The sequence below is a fragment of the Antechinus flavipes genome, chromosome 1 (assembly GCF_016432865.1).
Source record: "Antechinus flavipes isolate AdamAnt ecotype Samford, QLD, Australia chromosome 1, AdamAnt_v2, whole genome shotgun sequence".
Lineage (NCBI taxonomy): Eukaryota > Metazoa > Chordata > Mammalia > Dasyuromorphia > Dasyuridae > Antechinus > Antechinus flavipes.
In genome coordinates this window covers 628,542,711-628,567,092 of record NC_067398.1, presented here as the reverse complement: position 1 = coordinate 628,567,092, position 24,382 = coordinate 628,542,711, and the positions used below count along the sequence as shown (strand labels likewise).

Here is a 24,382-nt window from a genome sequence, read left to right as displayed (position 1 = left end):
AAATTAGTGAGAGACCATAAATTAACAATCAGTTTGAAAGACCACTGATTCAATACAGTATCAACGGAGGCACCAAAACAATGTAACCTCATTAAATTATGTTTAAAAACCCTGAAAAACCCAATAGGATGTAAATTAACATTGGGTTATCTTTTAAAGTGTGTACCTATTAAGGGAACTTGCTACTCCTTTTAAAATATTCCTTATTATGCTACTAATAAAGAAAATTAAGTGAATACAAATAAGCTATATTAAAATTACATTAAGGCTCAGATTTTAAAACAGCAGAACCAAGGAAATTCAGAATTATGGCTATTACTGTGTCCTGGTAATCTTACTGTGCCTAGGAAATTAAGCCCTTAAGATTTATGTAAAAGCATGCACAGTTCATTATGTACAGGAATTGCGGGAGTTTGAAGGGAACCAAGGCAAAATCTAGTAACCTTAATTTAAAAATTCTCAGTTGGGCAGCGTTAAGACCCTTAATACTATCTTAACTGTTTTTGTATTTACTAAAATATACATCCTAGCAAAATTGTATGGCTCATTGAACAGTTCATAAAACATACACAGTCTAACATCAATTCTTACAATAGAAAAGAAACTTCTTACAAAAGAAGTTTTTATTAGTTGTCCACAACCCTGTTTAATTCACAAATTAAAAGTATTTGTGGAAGGGTCCTTTTCTAAACCAGTGAGAGGTATGGTTCCAGTTAAAACATTGTACCCTGGGATGCCTGACTCCTGGGCTTTCAATTCTTTGGAGACAGTGATTTTTAATGTCAGTCTAATGAATATGAAATTACTTATGTAGTTTATACCTTGGGTAAGGCAGAGAAAGAAATGTCTTCAAACAATGTTTCCTATTCCTGTTTCTGAACGAAAGGGCAATTTCAATTACGTGGACACTATTATCTCCATGCCTCACTCCAATGGGAACCTGGCAAAAAATCAAAGGCTACCATTTCATACCTGCTCCAGCATTGGAGCCGTTTCACTGCAGCAGTCTTCTTTCTTTTCAGCACCATCCACTCCAACAGCTTTGGATGCCAACAAACCTTAAGAAAAATTGCACAGAAAGGGTTTGTTAGAAAAGTGTTAGGTTTCACCCAATTCACTTTACAGTGTAGAAACTGTCTTCTTCCTTTCCCTATACTTTGTACCAGGTACGAAGGAGCAGATTCTGACAACTTTCTTAGAACAGCTCGAAAGGCTTAATTCTCACCAACATAGGCACCTTTGACAATTGGTCAGGAAAAATGAAAAAGGGAGACCTTGAAGGGTTACATACTATTGGGACTATTTTCTTTCCCTTTTTTTCCTTCTTCTTGACAAAACCTTCTGGAAAAAAATATGCTCTATAACAAAATTTTCTAATAACCAATGTCCAGTAGAAATTAACATTTTTTTCCTTCAGATTTCTAGTTTTGTAACTCCAGGTTATTTTGGAGAAATGACAGAACTAGAATCAAAGGCTGAGTCATAGAACCATGAAGGGATTTTGGATGTCACCTACAACTCTATTAACAAGTTAATGGTAAAGAAAAAGAAATTCCCTGAAACCCATACAGAAAAAGCACCTTTTTTGTTTAATTAAAACTGGCCTTGATTCATTAACTAACTTGCTTACCTAGACACAGCTGATTTACTGGCTTCCTTTGGCAGGCATCTCCTAATAATGATAATTCTAACTTCCCACATATATCTGAATCCAATCCCCTAATTTTACATATAAGTAAGCCGAAGTACAGAATGGTTGAGTAACTTGTCGAGGGTCACACAAATTTTAAGTTTCAGGTTTCCTGACTCCAAGTCCAGTGATTTAACCCTAACATCACACTACCTTCTCCATTCCCTTTCCAAGAGTCTTCAGGCCTTATTAATTTAAAAAATGGTGCCTAAGATCTATAACTCTTATTTCCAAATCAAATGATAACTATATATAACTATAATGATATGTATATCCTCCCATCCAAGTATGTCACCAATTTTCAACTCTGAATCCAGATTGTGTATTTTATGAGAAAGCAATGAAGTCTTATCAAACATTAAAATTCTACCTTAAATCACCAATTGAAAGAATAATGGTTTAGAGCCTTTTTTCCAAGGAGACATCTTTTGTGTAGTCCAATTCAACCAGAGAACATCTCAGTCACTGGTTGAAAATACACATTATCTATAAGATCATTTGAAGTTTAGAGTGTCATTACAGAGAAAGCCAAATATAACCCTTTCTAAGAATTACAAAGGAAAGCATTGTCTAGGAATGCAACAATCACTGCCATCATGCTTCGGGACTGAATAGCTAGAAATATTCCTACTATGTTGTAAGAAGATATGCCAAAAACATATGAAATGTGAATTGAGATTAAGCAATGTTTAGAATTTAAATAAATGTTACTTTTATTCCCAATAAGGTTGTTAAATGAAATGCATATATTTCAAGCATCAGCTCCCGCTAGAATCAAACAGTATCAGAATTTAGTTTCTGTTTCAGTAGCACTATTAACTAAATAACCAATCAGCAACAACAATTTTATAAAATTCAACAAAAAAGAACTCTCAAATAGCAATGGCTCCATGATGAAAATATCTGATCCACTGCCCTTTTCCTGATCCACTAAAACAATTCTACAGAATAATCTACTTGATTTTCTTAAGTTTAAGATTCTGCTTTAAGTTACCTATTTAATTTTTTTATTTCTAGAATTAGTTTAAAAACCAAACACTAGGAAATAAACAATTTTCATTTTTAATCCAATCTGAATGTCATGTATTAATACAGTTGTTGGATATTTGCTGGCAAGTTGCATTAGAATAATGCAACATGGAAAGTCACTAATAATCACTTTGATTTCACCTTTCTCTACTGATAATACTAAAAATCAATGATCATTGAAAATTAAAATTAAAATGATTAGAAAATTTCAAATTCCCTGCTTGGAGGAAAAGACACCTTGTTATTTATTTGACAGATTTAGTTTTAAAAGGGCAATTATTTTAAATTCATAGAATCAGAGTGATACACACAATCTCAGACTTAGAAAAAAAAAAAAATCAAAGGTCCCTAGTTTAAATATTAGCATGTTCTTTGTTTTTGTTTTTTACTTTATAAACATCCAATCTGAATGCTGAAAGGTCTACCTGGAATGCCTAAAATGCAAATAAATTTGGCTTTGGCAGTCTTTAAAAGATCCAAGGAAGAGACCAATGCAAAATATAGCAAAAATAAAGCCAATATTAAAAACACATGAGTAAATCCCAACAAACTCCAAAATGAAAATTCTGTAAGGTGCTATGAAACTTTTCAATGAAAATTTAGATAATTTCTGCTATAAAATATCAAATAAAAGCAATCATATATTGTAAACAGTTTAAAAGCATTTCAATTTAAAGACCTGTGGGGGGCGGTGGGGGAGAAACAATATCACATCAAAGAAAAATCAGACAATTTATTTAAAAGTTACTTAAAAATTAAACATATCGACTTTTGACATCTCTATATCATATATATGGTGAAAATATAAAAAGGAGTATGTGAATTAATATTATTTTGAGACTGATCCACTTGGCTTCTTCTGGTTTCAAATAAATATAGATAGGTTGTGGAGGTATGAGGAGGCAGGGGAAATAATGTACAACAAAGACCTGCAGCTATGAACAAAGCCAGATTCCTAGTGTAACAGTATACATGGTAGAGTTCAAATATACCATATTCAAAGATAAAAACATTGTTGCATGTTAGTTGTATTTCTTATTGTTTCCCATTACCTAGAAATAAAATTTATACGAATATAGGCAATTTAGTAGTTGAACCAAGTTCCACAGACTTTAAGTATGTGTTTCTTTTATCAATATGTTATAACATGAGGATATAAATATATTCATCTACATAAGAAGAACTGTTAAAAGATAATAATCTTCTAGGAGTGGAACCTGTCAAGTGCTCATATTATTCTAAAAGTTTTTATGTCTCATGCTTTTCTGCTGTTGCTGCTGCTGCTGCTGCAGCAACTAAGAGTTTACTGATGCACTGAGGGTTCCTAAGTGACACTGAAGAAGTTGCACCATAGTGCCTTCAATTATCTCCCACAATAAACAAAGACTGTTACTAAGCAATCATCAATGTGTCCCCTTGGGAAGCACAATGTAAAAGACCTCTATTTTATCTCACTTCTATACTCTCAAGGTCAGTTACAATTTATACAATTTATATTTCCTTATGAGTTTAGTTATCATTACATTATTATATAGGATATTTCTTCATCATATATCTTCTTCAGAGTCACATGAATTTCCTAGTAAAGTACTAAAAGGTGTACTGACTGATGTCAAGACCAAGCAATCAGGATAAAAAAAACATGTAGTTAGGAAACTCCAATTCATGGTCTAGCAACAAAGATTTCTCTTTAAATCACATGAGTTAGAACAATTCTGCTCCATTCTTGCCATAGGATGTAATACAATGTTACAAATTCTAACAAAGGATAGGATCTAAACCCTACCACAAACCCTAACAGTAAGGATGTGGCTCTGTCCAAAGCAAATAGTGTTTCTACTTTTAAGAAGTAGAAGGAAAGGATGCAGTTATCTTCAAGAAAAGAAAAAGAAACATTTCTTCCCTGAGTACTAAATACATCTTTATTTAAAAAGAAAGGTTAGGGTGGGGTAGAAATGAGGGATGCAAAAGACAATAAGAAAAAGAATAAAATTAAAATTTTCAATATTTCAATTTTTGTGAATCAATTGAAAAATCACTAAATGAATGTCACAATGAAGTGTACTAATAGATTGTATTTTTCACTTTAATTACTCCTGGTGGCTCAGCAGATAAAGCACTGGATCTAGAGTCAGGAAAATCCGAGTTCAAATTCTTCCTCACTTACTGTGTGTGACCTTGGCAAGACACTTGGAAAAAAAAAAAAATCACTGTTTGTCTCAGTTTCCACATCCATAAAATGAGTGTAGGAGATAAAATTTGTAAAGCTGTCAGTAAATCTTAAAGCACTATATAAGCATTGTTTGCTTCTCTAAAGAATAATTAAGTATTCTTTAGCACACTGTTTAATTCTTTAGCACTATAGTTTGAATCATGTGATATTTAGCACATAGCAATTAATAAGCATTTATTAGGCACCTACTTCATGGTGGTAGGCAATGTGCTGAGTACTGGATACAAAAGAAATAATTGAACAATTTCTGATTTCAAGGAGCTTACTCTTACTAATAACTATTAAGTAGTTCCCCAAAAAATTATTTTGTCTAGCAAAAGAGCATCATTATGGGCAATTAGTTACAAATATTTATCAATGGTTAAAAGACTAAAGAGTGTCACAGAGATATTTCACAACTTTACATGAGTCTGTTTATGATGATGCATTAACACATTAATAAGAAATGTTGATTAGTAAAACCTTGTGAAGGATATGACCATAGACAACAGTTTTACCTTCCAAGTCTAGAGTTCTATGAAGTGAAATCAAATGTTTTATTTAAAAACAAAAAAGATAAGTATATTTTAATTTTAGAAACCAAAAACCTTTCCAGTCCTTAAAATAAAATTAGTGGCCTCCAATTATGAAAAACACAAATGTTTATATTCAGTGAAATTACTTTGTTATTTTTTTTGGAATTCTAAAGCAGATTTAGACCTTCTTCAAAACCATAATGTTGTTATTCTATTAATTAATTAGAAGTAGAAATGAAATAAAATTCTATACCAGGGATGAATGATTGCACATCATTTTAAGAAAAAATTAATAGAGTTCTATTATCTAAAAAGCTGACAAAATAATTATCTGAAAGCAAAATTTTATCTTTCCAGTAAGATGTGATAGCATAGAAAAGAACAATTTAATTAAAAAATTCACATCTCTCAAAAAAAAAAAAAAAAAAAAACAATTCACAATAAATTAGACCATGTAGGTCTATGGGAAAAGTAGTACATTTCTTACACTGGAAATTATTCTTATCTTTAAGTTGATTGAAGAATATCACATTTTATAAAATTTAATCTCTATGACCTCACAACATCCTTGTGAGATAGATGCCAGTTTTCCCATCTTACAGAAGGAAAAATATGGCAGAGAGTGACAGGGGCTAAATAAAGATTTGTAAGAGGAACTACAGTAAAACTGGTTTTTATCAATCACATAAGTACCCTGTTCAGAGAAAAACAGCTTAAAATGTTATATGTATTCTTGCTGAAAAAATAAGATGATGGATACAAGAAAATCATCCCTGTATTCCCAACTCCCAAACCCAGTCAAAAAAAAAAAGTCATCACAGTTTACCAGTAATCTTGTTAAGACGAGCTCTCTTTGCCTGAAAAGAGTTGCCTTGATTGCTTTTCCTCTTGTGCGATAATGTGCTCTCTGGTTGTGGAAAGACCATCTTTGGAACAGTCTCTACGTGGAGACCTACTATTAATAAAATACACATATGTGAATTTATCTGTAAATTTATAATTTTTAAAAAGCACAAAAACATCTCATCTCCTTAATGAAAATACAAAAAGAATATTTGTACACAAATTCCTTATTTCTTGAGGATTTCTGATAATATACCCAATTCTGTCCAGAATGATCAGAACATGGCACATGCCTGAATCCATATATTCATTCCTCATATTCTAAAAGCAGGAAAAGAGAGAATCCTAATTTTAGATCATCTTGGTTATCTGAATTATGTTCACTATTCAAAATTTGCAACTAAAAAAGTTGTCACAAAAAACATAAAACTTTTATCTTCAAAATAACAGAAAAAACAATCAACAATACACTATTTATAATAAATGATTCTTTAACTAAGAAAATCAAGGGAAAACTGCCTTTTCTTATCAGATGGCTATCCATATAATTATTTTTATAACCCCCTTCCACAGAAATTGCTATGTCTTTAGCAAGACCATTATAATCTACAACAGAGCTGTCAAGTTTGCAGTCCCCAATGTGGCCCAACAACATATATTCCTGATTAAAATGTAACTGGGAAATAGAAAATAAAGTAAAAATGCAATAAAAATACAATAGAACATAAATAGTGTTGATAAATGGTTTTCTAAGTACACATACAGCTAGAGCGATTCTTAAGATATAATTTAGTGGCCCTGTTTATATTGGAGTTTGACAACACTGATCCACAAGTTACTAAGGATATATAAACATAGTAAAAACAAAGGAGAAATGTCCTAATTAGGGAAACAACAAATAGAATCTCACTATAGGGCAAATAAATTGATAATCATGGATAATCATAATCTAGGGGAAAAATGACAATGCAATACCTCATTGTACACAATTTGAATTTACCCCCAAACAAAGAGTAAACATAAGAATTCTTTTGTACCAAATGTTTCACTAGATGTTGGCAGTTCTTCCTTTTTCTCAATTTCTTGTATAGCTGTAGAGGTTGAGGTTTCTTCCTTCTTTGAAGATATTTTAAACCATTTTCTTTCTTCTTTATCTTTATTGCTGTTTGCACTGGTTCGAGGCTTACTCCCTGTTTTGTTCTTGGCGGCTGCAGCAGCTGCTGCTTTGACTAAAGCTATCCAATCCTCCAAGAAAGAAATATGTAAATATGTAAAAATATTTAAAATTATTCAAGAAAAAGCAAACATTTTATGAATTAAAGCAATTTTAAAGAAAAAATTATAAAGTATTTGTTGAAATATATTTTAATATACTACCAAAAGTCAAGGATTTTGCAGGTCTTCCTTTTAAATCCCTTTTAAGTTGACTGTATTATACCAATAATTATATCAATAAACTAGAAAAATATCAAGTCCCAAATTACTTTAAACTCTCAGATTACTTTAAGACTTCAACAAGAATATAATCTGACATACACCAAGAAACCTATATCAAAGTATTATAAATTTCATGAAAAATTGTAGAAGTACTGTAGCACTTAAATGCTGGCTTTCATTTCCATTGTAAAGAAGGAAGCTCAGTAAAGAAAGTGCAATGGATTTGTACATAGATAATCTGTAACTCAATCCTATTTTGATACTTTCTACTCATGTGACCTTGGACAAATCATTTAACTAACCACTCTGAGCTTCAATTTTCCCATATATAAAAAGGGAGAAAATGCTTTAGATGATCTCTAAGAATATTAAAACTATAGAAAATGCTATGACTCTCTCCCATAATCCTATGTCAATTCATGAAAAGGGGGGAAAAAGAAAACAACCCTTATGTTTCTATTCCAAAGAAAAATGAAATGCATTGCTATAGAATTCTACCCCTCTATCCCATATACTTTTTCAAAATTAGAGTGAATCCAGTGGAATATATTATACCATGATTGCTGTTATATTTGATTTTTAATTAGTATATGATTTTCTTTTTAAAAATATACTATAGATTTAAATATAGTATTCTACAAGCTAAAATTTTAGAATGACAATAGGTTATTAAAGGATAAATGGCCAAAATATATGAGCTACTAGTTCTCAAATGAAGAACTGAAAACTCTTAGTAATTATAGAAAGGATTGCTCCAAATCACTAACAATAAGAAAAATGAAAATCAGAAAGCCTCTCAAAATTCACCTCATGTTCAACAACTTGGTCAAAATGACAAAATAAAATAACAGTTAATGTTGCTGAAATTGTGGGGAAATAAGCACTCTAATATACCAATGAAAAAGCTATGAATGGCTCTAACCATTCTGAAAAATCATTGAGAATAATACTAGGAAAGTGATGAAAATATCTGTGCCCTTTGACCAAGAAATCCCACTCTTGTGCACGTATACCAAGGAGATTTTTTTAAAGGCAGAAATATCCCATACACATAAATAGCAGCACTTTTTGCTCTGAACTAGAAAGAAACTAAATGCTCATTCACTGAAAATGGCTAAACAAATTTTGACACAAGAAACTAATAAAATATTATTACACTACAAGAAATTATGAATATGATCACAAGAAGCAAAGAGAAGAAAATAGAAGAAAACAACATATATGAAGACTTCAACAACAAAAAAAGAAAACAAACAAACAAAAAAGACAGAAAAGAATGATTAAAAAAAAAAACAAACCTGAAGTTGAGTGTTATACAATTAAAATAAGCTTCACTCCAAAGAAGAAATAGGAACAGCAAAGGCACCTCTCTCTTTTTTCAAAGACTAGAGGGACTTGGGGATAGAACCCTACACTCAATGTTAGATTAGGATGCTATATTGGTTATTTTCCCTGAACTACTTATTTTTTTCCTTTTTCTTTGTTATCTGTTATGAGAAATATTTCTCTAGGTAAGTGAAAGAGGAATGAATTGAAATGAAAGTGATACACAAAAACTTTAAGGAGAAAAAATTGGACATTTGAAAAAGGAGGAAAAATATAATAGGAAATGTATTAGTTAATTCCATTAAAATTAGTTTGAAGATTCAATTGCCAGAATGGATTGCCAGATTGATCATTGTCAGATTAACAAATATGAGATAGTTATAAAGATATCAGACATACAGACATGAAAATGACATGTACTGGGATAATTCTCTTACCCCACCTGTCTAAAAATGACAATAACAATTCAGAAAATAAATAATTACTGATGCTGCTATCATTTCTAAATCAATTGAGGATACTCAGATGATGACTGAATATCTAATATTAAATTCAAGGTGAATAAAAAACTAGAAGACAAAAATGACAAGATAACACTAGAAGTAATTACAACAGCTCCAACTTTATCTATTAAAAACCAAATATTAAAGCTGAAAAAAATTGAAAGTGCTTTTAAAAAAAAACACCAGGCTTGTTCACCATTTCCTGTAGGTTAGTAAATGTAACCAATACAATGTCTAGGCCAAATGAGCTTTGAAACTCTCTCATCCAGAAACAGTAATCTCCTTGCAAAGCTGAAAGACATACCAGCCAAGGACAACAATAGCTTAGAATATGAAATCATCTGGGAAACATTACAGAAAAGGATGGTAGAAAACTATAAGAAGAACCTACTTTTAAACAAGGAAAAATGGTAGAGGTGAAAATGAATTTGCACAAGGCTTAGCAAAAAATGCAACTAAACCAGATTATCTCAAGGATACTTACAGATAAAAATGAGAAACAACAAGAGATTCCCCATATCAAATGACATAGTTTTTATTTTATTATTAATGGTATTATCAATGGCACAAAAACAAATACTATACTTGTGCAGATAGGACATGAGCACTGGTAATTACTTCAAATCTTTCACTCTTTCTATAGCATTTATATCAAGTAAAGAATATAACACAGAGGAGATGTTATGTTTATAGAAGGTATTATTGTTTGCCTTTGTCATGGAGAATGTCCTATACTAGGAGACAATTAGAAGAATGATTTATGGGAGATGGAGTTAAGATGGAGGAGGAGTAAATGCAGGGACTTGCTTGAGTTCTCCCCCCATGCCACTCTCCAAATACCTTTAAATAAGGATTCAACATAAATTTTACACTGGCAGAACTCACTAAAAAGGAAAAAAAAAAAAAAAAGGAATGTGAAAGAAACCGTTTTCCAAGCCAAGACAACTTAAAGTTGTCATGAAAGGAATGTTATTCCAGGGTGAGATAGTGGCCCACATAGGCTATGCAAACTGGGCCCCAGGAAAGTAATAGAAGCAGACCTCAGGAATGGCTGAAACAGTGGCAGGAGTGGGAGTTTCCAGCCTTCTTTGTCTATAGGAGATTAGGGCATCAGACAATAGGTCAAAAGACTTACAGGGCACCAAAAGCACCTATATTTGCTTTGGGATTCTTTTTCTGGGTCTTAGTCCCAGTACGAATAGAAGCACTGACACAGCTGAGCTTATGGCCTCAGAGGAACAGGGACCATGGTCACAGTTCCAGGACTGAAAAGACTATACTTATCCCTCATAAACCAATGCACAGTAATAAACACACCTCTCCTATAACACACCAACTTGAAAAAGTAAAAAACTTACAAGTCCCTAGAATTGTCTCTGATAATAGTTACACAAAAAAAAACCTGAAGTTTGGAATAGTCCCCACTCCACTTGGGAAGGAGAGCCCAGTTTAACAAAGAGTTAAAAGTCAATAAAGAAAAAGGCTACAATATAAGTATACAATGGGAAAAAATTCTGACCAGTTTCTATAATAAAGATTCTATTTCTTGAATTAGCAGGAATAAGAAATAAGAGATCCACACAAACATAATAACAATGATCAATGTTAGAATTTATTAAGGAAAAAAAAGGAGTAATTAATCTCAAAATCAATCTTAAAAAAGATTCAGTCAAAAGAGAAATTTACCTTATATGTCAGCCATGTTAATATTATTTTAGAATTATGTGTAGATATGTATATGCATATGTATATATGTGTGTGGGCACATACGCAGGTACATGCATATCTGTACATGTGCACATATAATATACATGTGCATGTATAAACATGTATATATACATTAAAACAAAAATGCATGCCTGTACAATTGTGCGTACATGCTTAATTGCAGCCTGTTGGAGATGGGAGTGAAGAAAGGGGAAAAAAGAATAAAAGTAAAAAATACACAGCAGAGAATAAAATAAAGCCTACAAGGAAGCAAAAACGGATAGTTATGAATACAATGTCTTCAATTATTATATATCCTTTCTTTAGATGGAAATTTATTGTACATATTTTGAATCTTCTCCAATGTTCTGCTTGGCACATGATAATTTCTTTTTTGTTTCTCTGTCTTTTTCTATTTTGTTTTTTCTTATTTTGCATCTAAACTTAAAAAAAATTTTTTTTTTAAGGCTCCATTTCTCAAACATACAGAAAACAATCAAATTTACAGAAATAAAAGCCATTCCACAATTGAGTTGACAAATGTAGCTAGGTAAACTGTTCATCCACTTGACAAATAAGATGTAGCTAATATCCACTCAGAATAAATGCTAGTTAACTGACTAACTCATTTCTGGTACTGAAACAAACATTATAAGTGAACTAGTCAATCAACTAGCATTTATTAAGTGCCTACTAAATCAGACACTGTGAAATGCATTATTTTAAAAGCAATCTCAGAAGCAGAATACATAATTAGAAATATTCTGTTGTTGCTATTTGTTCATGTCCAATTCTACAAGACATCATTTTGGGGTTTTCTTAGAAAAAATTTGAGTGTTTTACATTTCCTTCTTCAGCTCATTTTCCAGACAAGGAAACTGAGACAAACAGAATTAAGTGACTTGCCCAGGATCACACAGCTAAATAAGGATTAGAAGCTGGATCTGAAATCAGGTCTTCCTGACTCAAAAGTCCAGTATTCTATCCATTGCACCATCTGGCTATCCCTAAATTAGAAATACATCAAGTAGAAAGTGTGACAATTCTCTAATTATATTCAGAATTATCCAAAGTAATGTCTGGTTTAAATTACTAAGGAGAATACAGAGACCATTTTGAGGAGCATCTAAACTGTCAGTCTATCTATACAGAGACTGAAAAGGTTTGGATATCAAATGTCATGAAAATGATCACTTAAGTTTTAGCCTCTCAAACAGAAAATTTCATATTGACAGCACAGTAAACAATGATGAAGAAAGATTAAGAAATAATTTAAGTTTAAGAAGGATTAAGAAATGTCAAATGGTTTAGGAGGACAGGGTAAAGAGAATGATGAGGTGATAGCATATTCTAGGACCGCAAATTTTATAGAGATATATTTCTCTCAATATTAATGTCAAGGACTAGGGAAGACATTTATAAAGACTGAGTAGATAAAACTAATGAAACCAGAAACATTTAATGGGAAGAGAGAAAGGTAGTCATTTTTCCTCAAGAATATTCCAACTTCTAGATTAAGATTTTTTTTAAAAAATCATTTGAACATGTGTTTCTCCCAAAGAAATAATCAACTGACAAGTTATTCCACAGCTGAAAGACATAGAAAGTCTTAGTTTTTTTTTTACTGATCAAAATAAGGGGAATGAGTCACATTGTTTTTAAGGTTTCTTCTGACTCCAGATACTTTGATTCTATGAGATACTGATTAAGACATGTAGGCTTTTGGATAAGAAAATAAAAAAAAAAATGAAAGAAGAAAAAGACTGGAAGAAAAAGGCAAGTAATGAGACAATGACTTTGAACTTGTTAAATCAAGTTGTCAAGAAGAACCTGTGTGCTCTTAAGACAATCAAGATTATTATTGGGTTTTTTTCCTCTTTTAGCAAAAGAAGTGTATGTATAAATATGAACAAGTAGGTGGACAAAGTACTGGGTCTAAAGTCAGGACAACTTATCTTTTCTCAGACACTTACTAGCTGAATGAACTTAGGGAAGGAACTTAACCCTATCTGCCTCAGTTTCCTCATCTGTAAATGAGTTGGAGAAGGAAATAGCAAACCACTCCAGTATCTGCCAAGAAACCTCCAAAAAGGTTACAATGAATCAGACAATACTGAAACAATAGACAATAGCAAAAACTAAATTTAAAAAAAAGCACTGTAACCAAAGATGTGGGTTTGACTCCCCCCTCTGACAACTATTTTATCATAGGCCAGTGTCATATCCGTAAATAGTAGGATTAACAACTATTTCTAAGAACTAGGCAATTAAGTACAAAAAAATGTAACTTCTTACTTGCAGAGAATTAACAGATTACTTACAGTTTTACTCCTTATCTCACAAAAATATTTATAAGAATCAAATTGAATGAGTGTAAAGACTTTACATAAACACCAGCTATTAGTTTTTTTCTTTCATGTACCAGAAGCAAATAGGTGAATTAACTTGTTTCTTCTTTGTCTTGAATACAGGTTTATTGAAATTCATCTTATTGGTGAGCTTTAAGTGTTTAACAATTCTGTGATTTTAACAACTATATTATAGATTTCTTTACTTATTTTTAAGACTATAGCTTATACAATTCCTTTCCCTGCAGAGTTGTGTTTTTTTTTCTTCCTAACAATTTGAAGGCACACAGAATAACCATTCTAAGAGAAGATCCAGCAAAATTCAGTGGGGTTGAGAAGTACAAAGAACTAGACAAAAGAAAAGAATAGGTGTGGTCTCAGGATTACATTATGTATGTTTTAGCAGGATTTCTCAAGCAAGAAAGGGAGGGTTGGCTATGATAATTCTTTTTTTTTTTTTTTGGATAATTTTTGTTATTGAAAAACGATCTAGTGGTTGTAGCATTTTCAAAGGATTTATATGTGACATCATGAAGCAGAAAGGTAGCATTTAAAGTGCTCCACAATCTATATTCCACATACCTTTCAAAAACTACTGTGTATCATAGAACTCCCTTGCATGTGCTTATTGCCTAGTTAAAACATTCTTTTCTGAACACAGTCTCACTAGCTCTTCTTGAACACATTCCTCTTCTCCTATGACTTCTGGGCCTTTACAGAGCTCAGCCCCAAAGACTAGAATATCCTCACATCTTGGCCCTTGAGAATCCGAAGTTTCCTTCCCAATACAATTTAGAGACCACTTCCTTATCCTCCAATTAGTTAATATTCTCTCTCTCTTCCCCTCCCCCACCATATATCATCATTTCGTATTACTCTGTTTACCTATTTGTTTACATGTTATTTTCCCCTTTCTCGGCCTCCAATGGAATGGAAACTCCTAGAGGGAAGGATTACTTTTGGTTTTAAAAGTTTATTATCAAATAATTTATATAACAGGCATTTAATAGTTGCTAAATTGAATTGATCTTCAAAGACACTAATATTTAACTGAAGTAAGGATAGTTATATCTTCATGAGGAAAACAAGAGAAAAAAAAAAAGTGTAAGGATTCTCTACTACCTTCCTCTAAAAACAGAACCCAAAGACAAAAAGCATTATGGTTCAAACTTAATTCCTCTAATTAAAAATGATAATAGGTGACATTTACATAATACCTATTATGAGCTAGACACTGTGCTAACTAATAAGCACTTTACAAAAATCTGCTACTTAATCCTCACAACAAGCTTGAGGGAGGTGCTATGCTTTTTTCTAGTTCAGATCAGAAGTGATAGAGTCAAGAGAAGTGCTATGAAACATGACATGAAATCTACCAATTCTATACTTGCCATTTTTCCATACAGTTATTGTTGCTATGACTTTTATTATTGTATTTTTCTCAGAAAGTGAGATAATTAAGTCTTTGTATCAGTATAGCTAGCCTCTGTTGAGTCAACATTTTTTCACATAATTTTCTCTTCCTCCCCAGAAAGACTTCATATTCCCACTATTCTACTTCAAGAATTTCCATATGGAAACTTAGCCAATTAATAAATGTGACATTTTCTAGCTTCTTATTTCCTTGAAAAATATTTTAAAATTAATATTTAAACTTTTCCTAATAAAAAGATCAGAATTAGCTTTAAGAATGTCACAAACAATAGGACTTTTCTAACTTCAATGAAAGCTTTTTGGTTTAGTTTGTTTCCTTTATTTCTGGGACTTGTTGAAAGAGTACAACATAAACATGTCAGGAGGGCACAGATATCTTTGCACAATAGCTTTATCACTTAAAGTAATTTGTTCATTCTTTATAAAGAACCAATTAAAATCTAGAAAATACTAAGCTGAAGAACTAAATTCACTGTGTCTATACAACCAGTATAGGGCTTTCTAACCTCAAAATGGGCAAGGCTCATCCCTTGCTAACTTGTGAGCACCTAAGAAAAATACATGCATAAAATCAAAATAATGAATAAATCCATTTCATTCAAAAATACTTCTTTGCATATATAAAAATCATAGGAAAAATTTAGAACTGAAGAAAAAAGCTAATATCCAAGTTTCCTTCCAAACAACTTGTCCAATGAAGTTGTATAATTTTTATGCCAGATTTAACTTTAACATGCAATATAAGATGTAAATACAAAAAGTGTTAAAGTTAATTTTAAAACTGACTTTTAGACACAATAATATTGATGCGATCAGTAATTCTAGAATTATTCATGTTTTGAGCCATTATCCCCATTTGTTCTAAAATAAGTCTAAAGTCAATTATTACTGTTGCCTTTTGGTGGCATATGACTAACCAAGATAACAAAATTTTATTTTTAAAATGGTTTAAATGAATAATGAACCTAGTTTTACAAGTTGAATATACAAGTATTAAAATATTTTCCCATTACTACACTACATTTTCCCATGTCAAAATCCAAGAACTCACAATACTTCTGAAATAATGAAATTCTAAATAAAATTTTGGAAAAAAAAAAAAAAAAAAACATTTCGTGTACACATAAAATGTACCAATGGTTCTGCTTCAAAACTGCCCTTTAAATTACTAAGTTTTGCATTCTCTCAAATTAGCAAGGGGAAATCTCCTACCAGGAGCTGTTTTTAGTTATTCCATTTCATAAATATAGAAAAGTAAAAAAATCTAGCTGTTTGAAAAATAAGTTTCTTAATTTCTTTGACCAAGAAAATAATTTAGGAGCATATTTTTAGAGAAAATCTTTAGATAACTAGAATCTTATATGCAATGTCAATAAACTGACACAAAATTATTTTTCAATGTCCTTGCAGATAGTCTGTTACAAAACTATTACTTTCCACAAAGTACAAAGAAACATTAGATCACTACGCAATCTCTGAACCCCCAAAAAGACTATTTTACCGAATTTTCAAATTTAACACTTTTTAAATTGCTTTCTAGTGCTTAAAATTAATTGTAGGTCCAGGTGCTGAAAATCCCAAATAACAGCAGAATATAAAAAATATTTTAATCTTCTACTGGCACCTTTTCTTTCCAGGATTTCAAAAGCATAGTTAACAAATGGGTAAGTGATTTTAAATCACACCTCAAATTCTTTTATGAATGTTTAATATTTATTCTTGCTCTGAATTGTGAAAAAGTAGTAATTAAACTGATCATATTATATCAGATACAGTAACCTATCAGAAAACAGCCTACAGAGGGTCAGGTAAGCGCCTTTTAAGAAAGCTACATTAGTATGACTTGGGGTAGGGAGAGAGGATAAAAACAAAACTCAATATAAAATTTTATAGTAAAAAATAACTTTCTAAGCCACACTATATACTGTAAAAAGAGGCACTTACCTGACTTCCCACAGACTGGTTCCACGCTCCAGCTGGGTCGATAGGACAACACCAGCTTAGTGGATGCTGGGATTTCACCTGGAACAGAAACTAGTGACCTATAACTTTAGCAGGTCTAAAACCAAAGAAGCAAATATCATGTGTATAATTTCTGTGACATTCAAGGCCTCACTTACGTGCTGCTATTTGGGGTTATCAGCACATACCCCTACAATTAGTTTACTTTTTAAAAATAAATAGCTATAGGTCACCATTCATGAATGCCTTTTTAATCCTCAATAGATAAAAATGAATTAACTAGGAATACTGAACGTTCTTACCTGCCCTTTGGCATCCTCTGGCATGGCTTTAATGTGCATTCTTTTTAAACATCGAATCACTCCATCATAGAATTGTACTGTAAATGTTCCTGAAACATAATTAATTTCATTAATTACAAAATTCAGCCTTCAGATACAAAAACCCTTAAATCTAACTAGCTACTCATTGAAAGAAAGAAACATTGTATGACTACAACCAATGAGTTTACAAAAACCTCAGTGTTGAAGAAACCTTAAAGGTTACCCAAGCCAACCTAAAAAAGAATCTCCAGAGTATCACAACTTACGAAGCTTGCATTTTTAGGACCACTAAAAGACAACTCTATGTATTTATTCTTATGCAGAACAAATACAATTTAATATAAGGTGGTTACTTTTTTTCTGAAAAGTATTGTGTCATGATTTAACATAACTGAGGCATATGATTACAATAATCATTATAGGAATAAGATATATATTACTTTTCCCCTCTCTCTCTTCATATACCTATATTATATATGTGTATGTATGTTATATATGTCCAAAAACATTTGACAGCATTTTCTTAAGCATAACTCTATACCCTAAAAGTTAATTTCCATTAAGATACTGAAAACAATAAATTAAAAAATTTAATATTCAGAAATTACAAAGAGCAGATTTATAATTTTACAAAAGAGCACATTTTATTTGAAAATAAACAAAACTCATTATTATCTAATCCAACTATTCAATTTATAAAGGAGGAAAGAAATTAAGGCCTAAGAGAGGTTAAATGACTTTACCCAAGATTATTAGTTAATAACAGATTGAAACCCAGAACCCAGGGCTTGACTCCTAGACCTTTGTTCAGTAAACCAGGCTGCTTCCAAAGCATTAGAATCCTATTCTTGTCTAATATAACAGATAATCATTTATAAATAGATGATTTCTTTGCCTAAAAAATAGATGCATCCCAATTAAGTCTAGGTTTTTGCTATGAAATGGAAAATAAAATGTAGAAATTCAGTCATTCATTTGCTTACAGGCAAAATACATTTAGCACATTTGTTAATTAGTGCAGTGTGTGGATTTTGATCTTGTAAGCTTACTTCAACCAAATATTTTAATTAAAAAAATATTACTTGATAAAATATATTTAGTTTGGTATTTTTATTAAACAGTATGTGTTAGTACTGTCACTGGCCTAATATTTAATATCATGGACATATAAAAATGGTTTACATATAGAAGCATATAATTGATCAGCTTTTCAAAAAATAATCCAGTCGCTTAAATAATACATGATTTAAAGTCAATATTCAAATTCTACTAACATTCATGGACTTTTATTCCTTCTGCTATTGCTATTATTCAAATATTCACATAATCATGTCCTGACTCTGAAGGTTCTTCTTAAGATTCTACCCTAGCCTACTTGATTTGTTATTACTTTTCAAAATACTTTTCTCATGAATACCTTTTTAATCCTCAATACATAAAAGTCAATTAACTAGAAAAACTGAACCTTCTTACCTGCCCTTTAGCATTCTCTGACATGGCTTTAATATGCATTCTTTTTAAACACACTATCCTTTGTATATATTATATATTATGTTATATATATATATCTATCAATCATCAGCACCATGGCTTTGTTTTTCTTGTTCCCAGCATACAAGACATCTTATTTTTAGGTTTTTGCCAAAATAAAACCTATGTATCCATGAAGGACCAATCCTGAGGGTTTCAATCTACCCTAGGAAGCTTTTCCTAACTAATTTAATCCATATTCATCTCTTTCTTCTCTAAATATCTACTAATCTTAGAACATACCTGGCACAAATAACTGTGTTTAATAATTCATATGAATTCATTATGTTTCTCCAAATTTACCTAAAACTCTTTTGGTTGTTATTGTTCAGTCATGTCTGACTCTTGATGACCCCTTTTTTGTGTTTGGTTGGGTTTTTTTTGGCTATTTCCTTCTCCAGCTCACTTGACAAATGAAGAAATTGAGTCAAACAGGGCAAAATGACCTTCCGAGAGTTACAAAGCCATCAAGTGTCTGAAAATAGATTTGAACCCAGGAAGAGAAGTGTAAGGGTCAGGGGAGGAACCTCACATGGTGGAGGGGAAGTAAAGAGATCTTGATGTCTGAGACACCCAAATGTGATCTCTGCAACTAGCACTAACCGCCTCGTGAGCAGAAGCTCTGATCACATTGAGAACACATCATCAATGGGAGACATCTCCTTTCCTTACTGGCTATGCGTGTGACTTCATAGATCCTATATAAGCAATGGGAACCAGGAAGTAGATAGAGTTCAATAGGAGTTAGTAAGAGTGCAGGAGTAGTGCAGGATGTGAACACATAGAATAAAGTCTTGTGCTCATCAGCCACCACGTCGGGGCACTCTGTTGGACATAAGAACCATTGCTCGGAGAGGCAGTGGCCTGAAATGTATGAAAACTTGTGATTGGGTAAGATTTCTGAAGGCCTGGGACTAGGCAAGACTTCTGGGTGAGGAGGTTACCAGGGAGTCTTCCTGATTTCAAAACTAGAATGCTATTTACTATACTAGTTGCCCAAAGCTCAGATACAGGGGTAATAACATACTCTTCCCCTATATCCATAGGGCAAATATTTCTAGAAAGAATGACTGAAAATTGTGATCACTCGCTAACAGGTTTCAGCATCAGCACAAAACTTTCGTCATATAATGCTATAACGATATTTACTAATATCTTCATTAGCTTTCTACTAATATTAAATTGTATGTACATTTTGAGAGCCTATGAATAAATGTCACAGGAAGTAGATATAGGAGTTGAAGAGTTAATTATGTTCACACACAAACATATGAAATGTACATACATGTAAAAAATACACATAAATATATGTAAAACATCATATCATACATAGAGGTATAATCACTAGAATTATGGAGAGGGTCATCCTTACTCTTCATCCAAGCAATGAAACTTTTTGGTTAATATTGCAATAAATGAAAGTGTCCTAATTTCATTCCCTAATATTTAATTGATTATGAACAATTTAAAAAGTATTTAGACAACCTTCCAGAATTAGAGCTACAGTTATAACCTTCAACTATAAAGCAAAAGCCTCAAAAAACTTTTTCCACTTTTTCCCTTACTGCTACCATGTCAGATGTGATTAAATTATTAAAATCTTTATTATAAGAAATGAAGACTTAGGCTAAGGTCTTTGTTCAATTACTTTGTCATTCCTAATAAGGCTGTTGTTACATATTTTTTTTCAATTCACCTTCCTTTCTTATATCTCTTTCAAAATTGTTCCAATACTAATCCTTCCTTATCTCTCCATCTCCATTCTAGTGACTCTGTTTAAGGCAGAATTTTTATATTTTTCTAGAAAAGTTAATCATTTACTTGCAAATGGCTCTTTATGATTAGCAGCTACCAATGATAAATATTGTTCTTTCCAGTTAATTTTGTAAATATCAGTTTCCCTTTGAATAATTTCTAATTTTTTTAAAGTACTTCTCATATTTTAACATAATGAAAGGACTTTGGGAAAAGGATGACACTAAAAGAAGGTGGTAGGCTAAAATGAAAATTCAAATACTGCTTTAGATATTAATTAGTGAAGTTATGAATAAAGTCATTGAACCTTCCAGTGTTCTCATCTGTAAAGTGAGGATAATTCTCGAGCTACCTGGTTGACAGATTAACATGAGAAAAGCACTTTGCTAACACTAAATAACTGACATATTAACATCTGACTATACCACTGGTTTTTCCTTTTTTCTTAACATTTTACTAATATCCAAAATAAAATTTTTAAGAACACAATTCATTGTCAATTATATAAATGAGAAAAAGAGTAGGTTGGATAAATGAAAGCGACAAATGATTAAAAAGAGTTTTGAGACACATCCCCAAAACATCTTAAATGACCAAAAAATATATCAGCTTTCTTCTTTACCTTTTTTCTACTCACTATGCTCAAACAATAAAGGTTTCAAAAATAAAGAAACAACGATAGCTAATATGCCAGCAAAAGTGGAAACTATATGGAGATATTACATAAATTAGAACTAGAAGAAGAGTTGGGTTTTGACTTTTTTTTTTGGTTCTTGCTTTAAAGATTTCTTTCCAAATACATACCTTCTTTGTTAATTGCTTCGATCTTTGCAGGGTAATATCGACAGTCTGTCCAACGTGCCAGAACTTCTTCTCCAGCTTTAAAGTCCTATTTTAGACAACTTTAATGATTAATAACTTGAGTAAAAAATAAAGCCATCTTTTTAAACCTAATTTTTGTGAAATCTACAATTTTTTAAAATTACATAGCTACCAAAGAGAAAGTGTATATCAAAGTTTGTTACTTACAAAAAATTCTTCTTCATCTTTCAGTCCTTCTTTTCTTAGTGCTGGTCTTTCCAAAGGTCGCAATCTATTGCTATCCCAGTAAATCCACTCATCATAACGATGACTCCAGCGTTCAAAATGGACCAACATCTTACCCTCCTCATAGTCTATTTTTTCAATTCTTGATGGGTACCTTTAATAATAAAAAGGGAGGCCTGATATATTGGTTCCTTCAAGTCATGAAAAAAAAAAAAACCACTGCAACTAAAAAATATTATTTATCATTAAAAAGAAAAAGATGCCTTGCTCAATAGGGTATCCAGTGATTTTGTCTCATACTAAAATTCAAAATCCAAGTTACTTGCATAAAAATATAAATATAAAATTTAATATAGATATGAATATATCATAAGTATTAATGTAATTAATACATAAAATATAAACATAAAAATAAAAATATAGTTTGGTCATTGTTTTGATTACAATACTTAAGTACTTATGCTTTTTTTCTTTATTTTGTTGTCCTTACCTGAACAATTTTGCTCTTACTTTAAGGCATCATTCTCCTCACCTTACTTTGTATCAAGGTGATAACTACTCAATCTCCTCTGAAATTATCTTCTGTCATTTCTTATGGTACAACAATATTTCATTATATTCATATACTGAAATTTGTTTAGTCATTCTGCAATTAATGAGAGCTCTCTTATGATTTTGGCTCTTTGTTTCCCTCACCTACTGTCCTATTAACCCTGGATCAGGAAGTTTATTTTGTTTGCAATACAGAACTTGGCAAATCAAAAGCATTTAATAAAAACTTTATTGATTATTTTCTCTCTAGCATTAATTTCCCTCTTAACTTCATTTACCTCCAGTACCTGCTTGGTTTTTTGTTAAGTTTGATACTTCTAAACCAAAATCTGTGTGTATTAATTTTCATTTGTACATTTCAGATTAGAGATTCACCTGAAACCTACTTTCCCCTATCCTTTACTTCATGTTTATATGTATTTCATATATACTATAAGGCATCTCTAAATCAAATGTTCATATGGACTACTTATGTTTGATCTATGGGTAGAATGAACTCATACTGATCTGATCAGCCACAGTTGGACATACTATACCTTGATTCCAACACAGTCATGTCATTTTGGTCTTGTTTGAAAACAAAGGACAACAACCAACACTTCATCTCATACATATCAATTATGAGAAAAATCACGGTCTGTAGCTTTTTTCTACATTAGTGTTTTCCTTTCCCTCTCCCTTGTCTTTCTCCTATTAAAACTCTCAGAACAAAACACTCCACTTGCAAGACCTCTGTTTTTCCTAAACTCCATCAATTTCATTTGAAAATGTTAAAAATTTGAAAGAATATTTGTTCCTTCTATTCCAATTAGAATGTTAACATACATCATGACACAATTCTCAGTTGTTCAAATAAAGTTATCTTTGGTCTCTTTGGACTCTTAATATTTCAGAGTTCCTAATCAAGTGTGATCTTTTCCTGTGAAATACTTGGAAAATTCTCTATTATGTTCCAAGTACATTTTTTCCTTATAGGATACTTCCTGAGCATCAGCTTTAGGGAAATTATTCTTCTTCTTAAATCTATCCTCTTTTCAATACTGGATTCTAAGATCTCCTTTCATTAAATGTAAAAACACTTAAGTCTTATATCATGTTCCTTGAATTGCTTCTTTCTGAATACTTTCCGTTTTTGGGGGGGAGGAAACAAAGTTTTGTATTTTGGCTGTGACATTCCTGAAACTTTCCTTTTGAGATTTCTCCCAGGATGTGACCAATAGATTCTTTTTTTTTTTAAGTGTCCTATTTTTAAAAGATTTGGATGGTTTTATAATTCTGGAAATATAGTATTATAGGCTTTTTTTTTTTAACTCATGATTTTCAGAGTTCAATTAATTCCTAAATTATTTTTGCTTGACCTATTTTCCAAATCTGCTATTTTTTATATTATATAGCTTACATTTTCTTCTACTCTTAAAATCTTTTGATTTCAGCTCAAAAGAAATTTGATTTTAGATTTGGCTTCTAATATATTTTACTAACTCATGTTGACATTGGTTTTATACATTCTGATTCACAAAGAGTACAATTCTTAGGTAAGAGTTATCAATTCATTTAAGCTAATTGTTTATTTTCCTTCTTAGCCTTTTCTTCACAGCTTTTAATTTTTCATTTCTTGCTTCCTGTCTACTAGATATTTATGTAATCCTTGTGAGAAATATTTTTTCTTTACTTTTTGCTTACCCTTATTACAAAGTTTCTCACTGCTTTTTTTTTTTGTGAGATTTCTAGATCCACAGTTACTTTTATTTTTTTTTAACTTACTCATCTTTTCAGTTTAAGTTTTTAAAATTAGTATTTTTGTGTTCAGGTCTGCTTTGTATGTGGTGATTAATCTTGTTTGATCTTACCCTGTATATTCTGAGTTCTTGGGCTTACCTTCAACTCTTAGAATTAAACTCTTCACTTCCTAGAACTTTCAGATTCATGGCTCTCTACAATATCTCAGAGAAGGGATCTAAGAAACTCAGATCTGGAGGTATTAAAATATTAAGTGCCATCATACTAGTGTTATCACTGCCATTCCTGAGTCTTCTAAGGTATTCATCTTCAAGACTTTCTGACCTCCTTAAATCTTTCTCATGGAACCCTCTGCTTTTGCTGTGCCCAGACAGAAAGTCTTGTGGGCTTCACATGCCTCTACATCCT

The 24,382-nt window shown here is 31.5% G+C and overlaps 1 protein-coding gene across 13 annotated transcripts in view; it reads right to left on the bottom strand.

Moving 5' to 3' along the window:
• The window catches only part of PHF20L1 (PHD finger protein 20 like 1), a 102,763-nt gene that overhangs the window by 53,705 nt on the left and 24,676 nt on the right, over nucleotides 1-24,382 (bottom strand). For 8 of the 13 annotated variants that reach the window (XM_051971119.1, XM_051971109.1, XM_051971110.1 and 5 more), the window contains exons 3-9: nucleotides 21,665-21,836; nucleotides 21,440-21,524; nucleotides 17,330-17,418; nucleotides 17,010-17,099; nucleotides 7,348-7,555; nucleotides 6,294-6,422; nucleotides 973-1,058 (exon numbers count right to left, since the gene is read on the bottom strand). In XM_051971119.1, coding sequence (XP_051827079.1) covers nucleotides 973-1,058; nucleotides 6,294-6,422; nucleotides 7,348-7,555; nucleotides 17,010-17,099; nucleotides 17,330-17,418; nucleotides 21,440-21,524; nucleotides 21,665-21,836 — 859 coding nt within the window. The remainder of the gene's footprint in view (nucleotides 1-972; nucleotides 1,059-6,293; nucleotides 6,423-7,347; nucleotides 7,556-17,009; nucleotides 17,100-17,329; nucleotides 17,419-21,439; nucleotides 21,525-21,664; nucleotides 21,837-24,382) is intronic. The other 5 variants (XM_051971112.1, XM_051971113.1, XM_051971115.1 and 2 more) reach the window with 5 other exon arrangements.